This window comes from Liolophura sinensis, chromosome 13, assembly GCF_032854445.1.
Source record: "Liolophura sinensis isolate JHLJ2023 chromosome 13, CUHK_Ljap_v2, whole genome shotgun sequence".
NCBI lineage: Eukaryota > Metazoa > Mollusca > Polyplacophora > Chitonida > Chitonidae > Liolophura > Liolophura sinensis.
The window spans coordinates 18,957,184-18,969,367 of record NC_088307.1 but is presented as its reverse complement, the minus strand read 5'-3'; the positions used below and the strand labels follow the sequence as shown (position 1 = coordinate 18,969,367).

The 12,184-nt window shown below is 38.0% G+C and overlaps 1 protein-coding gene across 1 annotated transcript in view; it reads left to right on the top strand.

The window, feature by feature from the left end:
- The first annotated feature begins 95 nt into the window (after window positions 1-95).
- Window positions 96-12,184, top strand: part of LOC135480262 (large proline-rich protein BAG6-like) — a 29,261-nt gene continuing 17,172 nt past the window's right edge. The window contains 9 exon segments of the mRNA XM_064760051.1: window positions 96-358; window positions 1,934-2,026; window positions 3,607-3,648; window positions 4,873-4,948; window positions 5,783-5,967; window positions 7,595-7,666; window positions 9,320-9,454; window positions 10,757-11,004; window positions 11,633-11,759. Of these exon segments, the coding sequence (XP_064616121.1) occupies window positions 1,961-2,026; window positions 3,607-3,648; window positions 4,873-4,948; window positions 5,783-5,967; window positions 7,595-7,666; window positions 9,320-9,454; window positions 10,757-11,004; window positions 11,633-11,759 (951 nt within the window). The 5' untranslated portion in view covers window positions 96-358; window positions 1,934-1,960.

The window sequence follows — 12,184 nt, the reverse complement described above, 5'->3', positions numbered from 1 at the left end:
TAAAACACCATATTTTTTCCATTGTTACAGTTAAGCTTCCTGTTAGAGAGTACTTGACGCTTGCTTCCGGCAAGTCACGAAACCGAGACCCCGAATTCTATGGTGGTGTCATGATCGGAAATCGAAAGACGTTGTCTTGAAAATCGTTTAGATTTAGTGTCGACTTTTGTCCGACTTTGATGTGAAAGTTACCACTAAGCTAATGCCAAATGTTAGGCTTTAGAATAGAAGCGTAGCGTTGGGAATCAAAACTATTGTGCCGAGTTTTAAAGCTCGTGAAAGAATACTTCGTGTGTTTCGGATCAAGTGTGGAATTATCTTTGGTGAATGCGTCGAATTTTACACTGACATTGCTTTTGTAAGTGAGCAGAATTCATCCTTTGTTTCTTTTTGTGTTCATCTTCGTCGTTATTTAAATAGAACTCGTGCTAAACACTTGTCAAGGAATAGACAGTGTGTAGTAAGAATCTAAATATTGTAGGCCCTATCTACAACTACTGACATCATGATCTGATAATCATGATCAAAGTTGACACAAATGCTATCAAATACTGTCTGTTGGATGGCTGATAAATCACTCGCAAAGAGGCAGAAAAATGTATAGGCCTATCAACTTTCTTAAATGTCTTAAGTAAATAAGCATTCTGAGTCCTGCCATTCTGTAAGATGGATTGGAAGCTAGAGACCATGTGATTTCCTAGGTAACAAACATTGTGGGTGAAGAAAACGGTGCTCCAAATGTTATTGCATAGGAAAATGCCTATTTTTGAATTGCTGTCAACGATCTTGTATCTGTTGGATTTGTATAATTTTCAGCTTTCCAGATAGTTTGAGTATTTCTGCAGAGCTTTCATGATGTTATTTTGTACAACTAGGCCTTACTGGTCACTAGCGAAGTGGCAAAAAGTTACGTTTTTGCCCAATGTTTAAACATTGAGCGTCCATTTTGTTTTAGACATAAAAGGTGATCAAATGACCTGTAACTTCTGACCCGTCTTACAGAATTTCTTCCGCACCTAACAGCCTAAGCTAGAGACAGCTTTCACCGCTTTCTATAGTGCATGTGAAAGCCATGATCACATTTCACACTGTGCGTTACTACACTGGCCAAAACAGAGTAATCATGGTCAAATTAGCACTCGGTCACAGACGTGGTCTTTGAAGTTTTAACTGACTTATATGGCTAATAAAGAAGCAAGAATTCCGAGTAACACTCTCTACTAGGTATTTTAGCTTCTCTGTTGTTTTTGCTACAAGTTACTGGGATTAGGAACATGAGTTTCAATTAAACAGATATTTACTGTAGTAAGCATTCTGTCGCATGGTTAAAGCATAGGCTGTTGAGTGAAAATCAGCATCCAACTCCCATATACTGTAAATGTTCAACCTTTTCGCATGTTTGCAATGTGTTTGTTTAAGCATATTCTGAGGGGATTAGTCTGTGTATACTGATAAAATTATAGTTTTTGTGAATCAGTCTAGCCAATGTAGTTTTGTCTCTAAAATCAAATGGAAAAGGTCAGTTACATCTGTTATAATCAGAACATTATGATATCACACAGAATCTAGTCAGTGAAATGTGTGTGTTCTTGACCTGTACCGTATGATGCTGCATGTATGTTTTTTAGTTCTGACCAGACAATGAGTCATATTGCCATTGCCTAGGTAACCTAGCCTCTCAACATTAACTGCATACACTTGGGATATTATCCTCTCTACTTGGCGAAACCCTAAATTTGGCATGAGGTGAAGCCAAATACCTTAAATGACCTAAAATTTCGCCAGTAAAATTGCATTTTCAGAGGCAGATGAATGTCACAAAATATTATTTTCGGTGCTGAAACTTTTGCAGAAGGCGAATGCTGTTTATGATATTAGAATGTGTTTAAAGACACAAAGACACATGTTCATTAATGGTGACTTCTGGTTGTAGTTATACTGTCAGCGTGGTCTGGTAACCATGACGATGGATGTAACGGTTAAGACTCTGGATGGACAGAACAGAAGCTACAGCATCCCAGAGAATGTAAGTAAAGCTTTATTATATTCTGTTAAAATGCCCAAAAGGTAGATACCATGTGATATCTTTGATAGCAGATGGCGTGGATGAAAACAATTGTCCTAATGTTATGGAAAAATGCCTATTTTTGAATTGCTGTATTTGTTGGATTGGTGTAATTTTCAGCTTTCCAAATAGCCTGAGTATTTCTGTAGAGCTCACAAGATGTTTTTTTAGTACAACCATTACTGGTCGCTGACGAAGTGGCAAAAGTTGGCCTCTTTCCTTATGCTTCAAGATAGGTTCCCATTTTGTTTCAGTCTGTGCTGGGGTGATCACATGATCTGTAATTTTCCAGCTGTCTTACAGAATGCAAGTTACATGGCTACACAGTATTGTTCGGACTGAGTGTAATATTGTGTTAAATTTATCAGAGACTTTAAAATTGGCTATCTTGCTACACTACTTTCAGTTAAAATTGGCTATATCTCTTGCTACACCTACTTCAGCATAAGGTGATACTCCACATACAGGTTGGCCCATTGTTAATATACTGGAATTGGAATAGATGCTATGTCTAGTATTTCTAACATGACATACCAGTGAGGCTTAGACAACAGCCTAAAACCTGTACATTGTGACATCGTTGAGAAATGACTGATAAGAGTGTAGTGTTGATATAGATAGAGACATTGAACCTCAAGCAAACAAACAAACAAACATGACAAACAGACCAGAACTCGTGTTACAACACACAGTAGAATGTGAATGAAGTGTGTACTTGCTTGGCTGAATTTCATAGGTCGGAATAGAAACTGCAACATTCCTTAGAATATATGTGGAATTCATACAAATAGTAAAACTTGATTGGCTGACCAGAACAAAAGTTAGAAAATGAAAGTGAAACTTACCTTAACATGACTTGAGAGATTGCAGTATTCTAGACAGGTCAAAGAGTTGGAGATACTGGCACTTCTATGTTTGTAACTGATAGACCAGCACAGATGCTACACTGTGCTAGGCAACATATTGATAGTATTACTTACATGATAAACATTGGGATACAACTGTTTGAAAACCCTAAACCACATAACAAAAATGACTGTATTTTAACTAAATCTTAGCATTTTACCAGCTATACATTTTGCTTGATTCATCTGGCTTAAAGGACAACTTTAGATCATTTTCTGATCTCTGTTTCTTTATTAGAAAATAGTTGGTTGTTGGCATCATTGAATCATGTAAATGCATTCACGTGATTTTGAAAGTGTATTTTAATCTACAAAACTTAGGTAAAATGTAGCAAGTGCATATAAACAAAAATTTAAATTTGTTTTGTCATTACACATGTGAAGAAGATGTCAGTATATCAGCTTGAGTCTCAGAAGAATGGCACCAATTCCCGCAGAAGTGCAGAATGTATAATTTCTGTATATTGTGTAAACATTGTTATTTATTTCTGTGAATTACTGTCATTCTGTAGTGGCTAATTTGTGTTCTCGATATTGAGAAATTGACATACATACGTGTAGTTGTTGTTATTATTAATGCATTTTCATATTAAGATGACTTTAAGACGTTCATTTGTGCTTGTTTTTTATTTGTAGATCACCGTTAAACAGTTCAAAGACAGAATTGCTTCATCCATAGTAAGTTAGCAATTATTCGTCCACATGTATATTTACTTCTAAGTTAAAAAATACTGTATACTATTTCAAATAATAATGAAGATGCTGAAACGGGTTACCTGTCTGGATTTTAAGTGTTACCTTATTCAGTTATACACAGCCCTCTAAAAAACCACAGTCAGTATAATTAAATCCTTACTTTAACTAACATTTATTTAACATTGGGTTATTAAATGAGTGTTTTAGAAGGTTTGTCACCCAGAGTTCATTGCTTATTTGGAAGAATTGAATTGAACAATCAGTTTTCCCATCAATAGTGTCAGTAGATATGTGTAAGACCATTCAATGTAGAGCCTCTTGAATGGTTCATTCTGCTAATGAGTTATTCAACCTTCAACCAGTGGGAAAGCTGCATGCATGTATTTTCTTAGAGCGAAGTGGTCAGATAAGATGGAGAAGAATGTTCTTTTCCCTGAGTTGTTTTGAAACGTTTATTTGGATCTGTTCAAATGATTTTTTCAACCATACACTCTCACAGTGTAGAGATCTGGCTGTTAATATGTAATGAAATCAGATAGCACGCCAACACGGTGCAATCATCCAAGAGCCTTCCACCAATGCGGTCGCTGTGAGTTCTAGTCCAGCTCATGCTTTTTTCCTCTCTGGCCGTATGGGTTGTGGGTTTCCTCCGAGCAGATTCCAGCTATAATGCTGGCCACCGCCGTATGTTAGTGAAATGTTCTTGAGTACAGCATAAAACACAAATCAAGTAATTAAATACAATCATATTGAGGAGTTGAAAAACAAACATTTGACATTAATAAAATGGCATCACAGCCCTTCTGCAGGTAGAAGGGTTCCTATTAGCCTTCAGCTAATGAGGCCTCTTGCTTCTTGCCGGTTTGTCTGCCGTTTTAAAATTTATCAGCAGATTTGTCAGGTACCTGATTACTTTAAAACCAGCAATCAAAAAAAATAAATTTTCATTAGTTCTCAGGTACCTCCAGTCTGTTCAGGATATCAATATTACCCCAAATTAAGTTATACGTTACAGCTAGATAAAAGTTATACTGACTTGAAAATGGATGGTTTTTGCCAGTAATGTGGTCAATAAGATAGAAATTTGTTTTCGTGTTTGGCCTTTGGACAGATTTTTGTGCCTAAGGTGCACATTGATACCTGAATTATTATATTTACTTGCTTGAGTAGGATGAGGTGTCATGCTTGCACTTTCTTCTACTGTAGAACATAACATCAGATGTACAGAGACTTATATTTCAAGGCAGAGTTCTTCAGGATGAGAAGCCACTGAAAGAATATGGTATAATATCATTATACGTTGTTATATTTGGCTAGTTTTTCCAGTAACAACAGTTGACAAATCTTACAAGTATATCCTAAATGACTTCACAAATAGGGGAGTTTTGAATAAGAACACTTTTGTCATCAAAGGTAAGAACAGTTCTGCTGTGTCATGTGATTTGTGAAAAATGTTAGCCGACCTATGTTGACATTTATTTACCAATCGCCTGTCTCACCCTGTTCCAGAGGTACAGATCACCCCTCTTTCCTTTAATATCTTCTCAAGTTCACAAATGTTCAGATACCCAAATGTTCAGATTTCCAATTTTCTCCATCATTTGTCTACTCTAAATTACTTTTTGTGAAAGTAAATGTGATCAAAAATAGTTGTCTAACATTTCTGACAGGTCACATGATTCGGTTGGACTTTTTCTACCTTCATTGATAAAAGAGCTCGAACTCGAAACTGCCCTATTCTGGTTTCCTTGCACATTAGTAGTGGCGACCAATTTTTATGTGTGGAGAATATGAACTTTTGTTCCTTCTAATTATATTTAAATTTTGTTTTTATGAAGTTCTGTATATACCTAATATTAGATGTCATAATTCTAATTTATTCGTATTTTTTATTTTCTTTATTTATTAATTTTTTTTTTTTTTTTGGCACTCAGTTTCACCTTGAAGTGTCTTTCCTATGCCAAATATGGTTTAAGTAGATATCATCTATTTACATGTGCAAGAATTAACTGCACAAAATTTTCTTTTCACTACAAGTTCTGACTACTTTCAGTTTCAGTTTGATTTTGTCTGTTCACTTTAACTTTCACTTTTATTTTGTTGCATTGCTTTTCAGGTGTTCATGGCAAGGTTATCCATGTTGTACAGAGACCACCGCCAGGTAGTCGACCCCCAACTTCAGATAATGCCACCACCACATCCGCCACCAGTGGATCAGGGGGAGGTAACTCCAACCTCAACAGCTTTGTGGTGGGCTCTTTTGCTCTACCATCAGATGTCATGGATGCCAACCATGTTCAGGTAAGCATTATTGTCAGTTTTAATAAAGATGTTTGTTGATTTCAGAAGTTCCCTTCCATGATTCATAACAGTTACTGGATTACCTGCTAAATCTTTTGAAAAGCAATGAGAGTGAATTGCATGAGAGTGAATGCCATTCTGGCAGAAGTGTGAAGTGGGACGTATTTCATCATTTCAGTGACGCTGGACACTCCACTTCAGCGTCAACAACGCGACATACAGTTTGTAGACCAAATGAAAGGTGAAACCGCAGCACGTAGCATGTGTCGCATCGCGCAGCAAAGGGCTTGTGGCTTGCAAGCCCTATGTTACTACAGCGGCACCTTTTGTGAGAGGAAAATTTGAATATAGAAACATGGGAAATGGTTTCTTTGCTCTTAATGGAAAAAAAACAAAAGAAAGAAACAATAATCATTGATTAATCTCTAAGAACTGGAATGTGCAACTTGTCACACTTGTCTGCAAAAAATGCTTGACAAGCAATTCACCATCAACTACCACTGGTATTTTCTTAAGAGATGAAAATAACCTGGGTAGTGAATCCTTGTTAAGGTTATGTATGGTGTAATGTAGCAAGACTTGTGGTGTGAAACATTCGCACAATCTCACTGTTTATGTCATAGCTCTCTCCTTTGCTGCCTCGCTTGACACTCAGCACTGAGAGGTTAGAGCGAGGAAACAGGACTGATTGGCCCGGTGTCAGTATAATGTGACTGAGTGGGGTGTCATTGTCTGGTGTCTGTGGCTTGATATTTCAGTGGCAGAAACACTTTAGCAGCATGGATTCGCCTTGCCACAAGAAGACACAGTATATATGTACACACACCTATTACCTCTTCAGTATCACATGACCAAAAAATTGCTAAAGGAAATCCCCGACTTTATTTTCACACTCAATGTTCCCTAGATACAATATTTATGTTACTGTACCATCTCAGTAATTACATACACTTGCTAATTGAGACACATTGAAAGCAAGTGGATAAATCAGAGCAGTCTCCCGTGAAGCGCTCACCGCAAGTGGCATCGCCCTGCCAGCTAACCCAGCTGGAGTACAGGAGTATAGGCTTACCCTGGCATAGAGAGCCAGCCTTTCCTGACAGCTTGTACTAGGCAACTTATTATGTCATTTTTCAGTATACGCGCTTGTTCAAAAAAGAAAAAGATAAAAATATTGCTACTGGAACATCAATCTGGTGAAAATATATCTTTGCTATTTCCCTTCCTAAAACAATTACCACGCCATTTTTTGGTTTGTGTTCTCCAAACTATGATATCCAATGCTACACTGCCTTTTGTTATTGGAGTCGCAAGCCGTGCCTGGACATTGAATCATCTCGATATTAGCTGTGAAAGTATAGCAGTTGTTCCTGCAGCAAATGTACCGCTGTGAGGTCATAAGGTCAGCGGTGGCTCGATTGTAGTGGAGTACATTTTCTGATATTTGATCACCAAATTCTGCCATGTTTCTTCCATTTTCGACGATTTAACTACGATCGGAATGGATGCAGGGGATATCAAACCATCTACCTGCAGTTTGAAAGACGCAGCACTGGGGGTCTACGTTAAATACAGCATTAAAACTCCCAAGCATTCATTCATTTTTCTCCTTATGTACTTATTTCAGAACATTGTGCAGCAGGCCATGAACAACCTTGGGGAGGTGGGACGCAACGCCAGAGTTTCCACACGCTCCTCTGTAAGTTACTGTCAAACTTATTTTTAAATTTTTACTTAAAAGTGTATTTTATGTATTCAGTCTTATTTACACATTTTGCAAAGTGTGCCTGGAGGATTGATTCTGTTATCAGGGAATATGTACAAGTTACCTTGCTATTTCAGACTCCAGTTGAAAATTTAATTCTGAGCCTGAAAGTTGGGCATATGATTTTTAGCTCACCTGTGCGAAGTAAGGACAGGTATTGTGAGAGGGGATCAAATGCTATCGGGGACCAGTCTGGTTAAAGTTTGGGGTTGCAGTGGCCACCCATAGTACACAGATAGCCAGATAATATAAGATGATATTATGGGTACTTCGTGTTTTATCAAGGGGAGCAACCCTGTTCTACTATTTGTACATACATGGTGTATGTGATTTTAGAGGTTATTGTCGCAATTGGAGTGAGTAGTGTTTGACTGATTAACTTGCTTGTCTTTCTATCCAAGACACACAAGTTGTGGGCTCCATCCCAGTCATGGGCTAGGAATTTGTGGACTCACTGTTCACGGTGCCTAGGTAATAATAAACGGTTGATAGTACCTTTGTGGCTGTTTGCACAGTCTTTCAGTTGTTGATAGTCCCTTTGTTTTTCCACCAGCATGTAGAAAGTGTGTTAGTAACTTACCAAAGGGCAGTGGTTTACTCCGGCAACTATGGTTCCCTCCACCCATAAAATTGAGAACCAATGTATAAGTGGAAAATTCTTTGGTATGGTGTCAATCAACAATTAGATCAGATTTATTTCACCTAAAATTTAGCATTTTCAAATGACACATTTTGCATGATTCTGACTTACTCATTTACGTTTCTGGGCCAGGAGCCTTGTGTGATGGTTGATTTATTTCTTGTAGGAAAAACAAAAGTGTTGACATCTATACTAGCATGTTATGGCCTCCCTGGCCCTCAAAGTGCATTTACCTTAAGTGACCTAAAAATTCAACCAGAAAAGAGCATTTTTGCAGGCAAATAAATGTCATAAATGTCAAGATATTACTTCTTGTGCTGAAATTGACATTTTCCCAGTAGGATAGTATCCTACCTTCCAAACATCTGTCAAAGCACCTTACTATAATCAATAGAACTCCCAGAATCTGGGAAAATGAGCAGCTTAGTTTTGGACGAAATTTTAGGTTATTTAGGGTAGGTTACAAGAAGACCAGGGACTGGTTGTTTCAATCTGTAAGACTGACTGACTGATAGACTGATTGTTGTTTAATGCCAAAGAGCATTAAAAATCAAGTACGGCTTTAACAAACCTTTATACCAGTTTTGTCTTTATACATTTCCTGTATAATATTTGATTGATGTTTTACAACAGTATGAATGCAGCCAGCATTATGATGGGAGCAAACGGCGCCTCCGTGGCTCAGTTGGTTAGCGTGCTAGCGTAATGACCCAGGAGCCTCTCACCAATGAAGTTGCGGTGAGTCCAGCTCATGCTGGCTTCCTCTCCAGCTGTATGTGGGAAGGTCTTCAGCAACCTGCGGTCGGTCGTGGGTTTCCTCCGGGCTCTGCCCAGTTTCCGACCACCATAATGCCGGCCGCCGTTGTATAAGTGAAATATTCGTGAGTACGGCGTAAAATACCAATCAAATAAATCAAATCAAATTTATGACATGGTTGTATTTTCAGCCTGACGGATCTTCGGCAGTTCACATTAACTTGGGTCAAATTCCTGTCCCTGTTGTGGTCAGCGAATCAAGTCAGAGAATCAACAACGCTAAGCGCATGTTGAAGAAAGCCAAGGAAACTCTGGACAGATTAGAGGTGAGATGTCAGTTGCTTATAAACAGCTCAATAATAACCACATCCTCCAAGACCTGTTTCCGTTCAAAAATGTTCTTGTGATGGGCAAAATGGTGACGAAAGCAGATATCAGATTTTCTAATTCACTGATCATGTAGTATTTTGACCGATGTTTATGGTCAGTCAGATTACTTGGAAGAACTCCAACAATTCGAAAAATAAAATTGGTAACTGTTTCATGTCAGTTTGCAACGAAACACTGTGGCCAAATTAAGATTTCTAAATGAGTACTTGTTTCTGCAAGGTAAAAGCAAGGTAATCAAGGAATTTATTATGAAAATTCAAGAGTAACATATTGTTTCATGCTTGGTTTTTTTTCTTTTTTTTTTTTTATTGTTTTTTTTTTTGTTTGTTTGCATAACCTCTGTGTGCAGTATGTTCGATAGCTTCAGTGGCCTAATGTTTAGGGCGTCTCTCCTTCAAAGTCGGGTTGGTCATACCAAAGACTTTAAAATGGTACTTGTTGCTGCCTCCCTTGGAGCTCATCACTAGGAGGTTAGAGCAAGGAAACAGGACTGGTTGGCCGTGTGTCAGTATAATGTTACTGGATGGGGTGACATGTCCGGTGTCTTCAGCATGATACTTCGATGGCGGCATGGATTTACCAATAACTACTCTGGATCCTTGTTTTATTGTGGAAAATTTTTCCATTTTTTTTTTTCTCTCAAAATCAGTACTTCTAGCAAATTGGATGACAAAATGTTTAGGACGTCCAAAAAAGTATATCATTAAATACAAAATATAAAAATCTTAATTCTGCCCTAGTCAGGCTAAAACAAAGGAAATGACAGATTTTGTACCTCTTGTTGCATCATATGGGTAGATAAAATATGTGAGATTCACAGAAAAGATAAAATTCTTGCCTTAGGTATAGTCTTGAAAACAAAGTGGTGACTCGAGAGCCTTTAGCCAGTGCAGTTGCTTTCAGTTTAAGTCCATCTTATGCTGGCTTTCTCTCCAGTGATACATGGGAAGGTGTGTTAGCAACATGCTGATGGTTGTGGGTTTCCGTCAAGGCCCTGTCTGGTTTTCTCCCACCATATTGTTGGCCGCCGTATTATAAGTGAAATATTCATGAGAATGACATGAAACACTAATCAAATAAAGAAATAATTAAAAAATAATACTTAAATAAAGATAAAGCCTTCTCTTTTTATTTGCAAAGAAGATGAGCGGATACATCTTCAGTGAAGAACGCTGTTGTTGCATTTTTTTTTTTTTTGTCATATTAATTTTCATCCATGATGCTTTGTCATACCCTAGAGTCCACCAGAAGTTGCTAACAACTCGGAGACTGACGCCCAGTCTCCCATGGATACCAGCAATGGCAATTTCCCAAGTTCAGACTCCTCAGCAACTGGTCAGCAAAACAGCCAATCAACAGCCCCAACTCAAACAACAACAACAACAACAGCAGCAACAGGTACCAGTAGCCAATCAGAGGCCACAGCTGGAAATTCAAATGGAACAAGTCAGTCAACAAGTGGAGCTAGAAGAAATCCTGAAGCAAGGTATATTTTTGAATTTTAAAATCTTGTGCAAATTCATATGCTAGCAAAATGTTTTTTCTTTCAATTTCTTTTGCGAAAGACCAAGTTCATCTTGTGTTTGCACAAGGTCACCATCTCCTAATTGTAGCAGAACATGGGTGAAGAAATAAATAAGTGTGGGTTCATTCCAAGAATTAGATCGGGAATTTAGAGATTCCTCTTCTCCCATTCTGCTGGCGCCATGGTGTCAGTAAGAAGTGAACAGTAATTGTGCGTCAGGCGTGTTATGTTCAAAAGCTACTTGGTAATTTACTGAATGTCAGTAGTTTTACACTAGGACAATTTTACACTAGGCATTTGGGTTTCCGCTCACATTAAAACTGTTTGCCATCATGCATACATAGCTGAAAATTTTGTGAGTGCAGTTATTTATTTATTTATTCATTTGATCGATGTTTTACGTCTTATTAAGAATATTTCACATTTACGACGGGGGGCCAGCATTAAGGTGAGAGGAAAGCAAGCAGAGCCCTTGGAAAACCCAGGACCATCTGCAGGTTGGTAGAAGACCTTCCCACGTACAACCAGAGAGGATTGTGAGTACAGTGTACATGGATGTTGTTAAACAAATAAATCTTGCTTTTTGTAGTCACCCACCAGCTACGGCTTTGGCAGACATTTTGGATGAGATGTCATCCATCAATCAGCGACTCCACCCTCACTTAGAAAGATTCCAGACGATTCTACGAGAAAATCAAACATTTACTGATGAAAATGTAAGCTTTTTTTAGATTCAGTACATCTGAATTGTCTCGGATGACAAGTTGGTGATTTTCCTATATGACATGGTGTTTTGTTTTTCACCCATTAGCATGAATATCATTCAAAGGGTACACATTTTGGCTATTATTTCTATATATTTGTATTATATCATTTGGCCTAACATATAAAACATAAAAGTGGTCTTCTCTGAGTGTAAAAATAGTTTTAAACTATTTTTTTCCTAAAGCCCCAATGGTCAATCCTGATATTATTTCACTTACACAACGGCGGCCAGCATTATAGTGTGATGAAGCCAGGCAGAGCCCTGGGGAAACCCATGACCATCCGCAGTCTGCTGGCTAACCTTCCCTGAGAGGAATCCTGATATTAAGTAGCCTGCTATGGTAACATCAGCGATGATAGCTATCAAAACAACTTT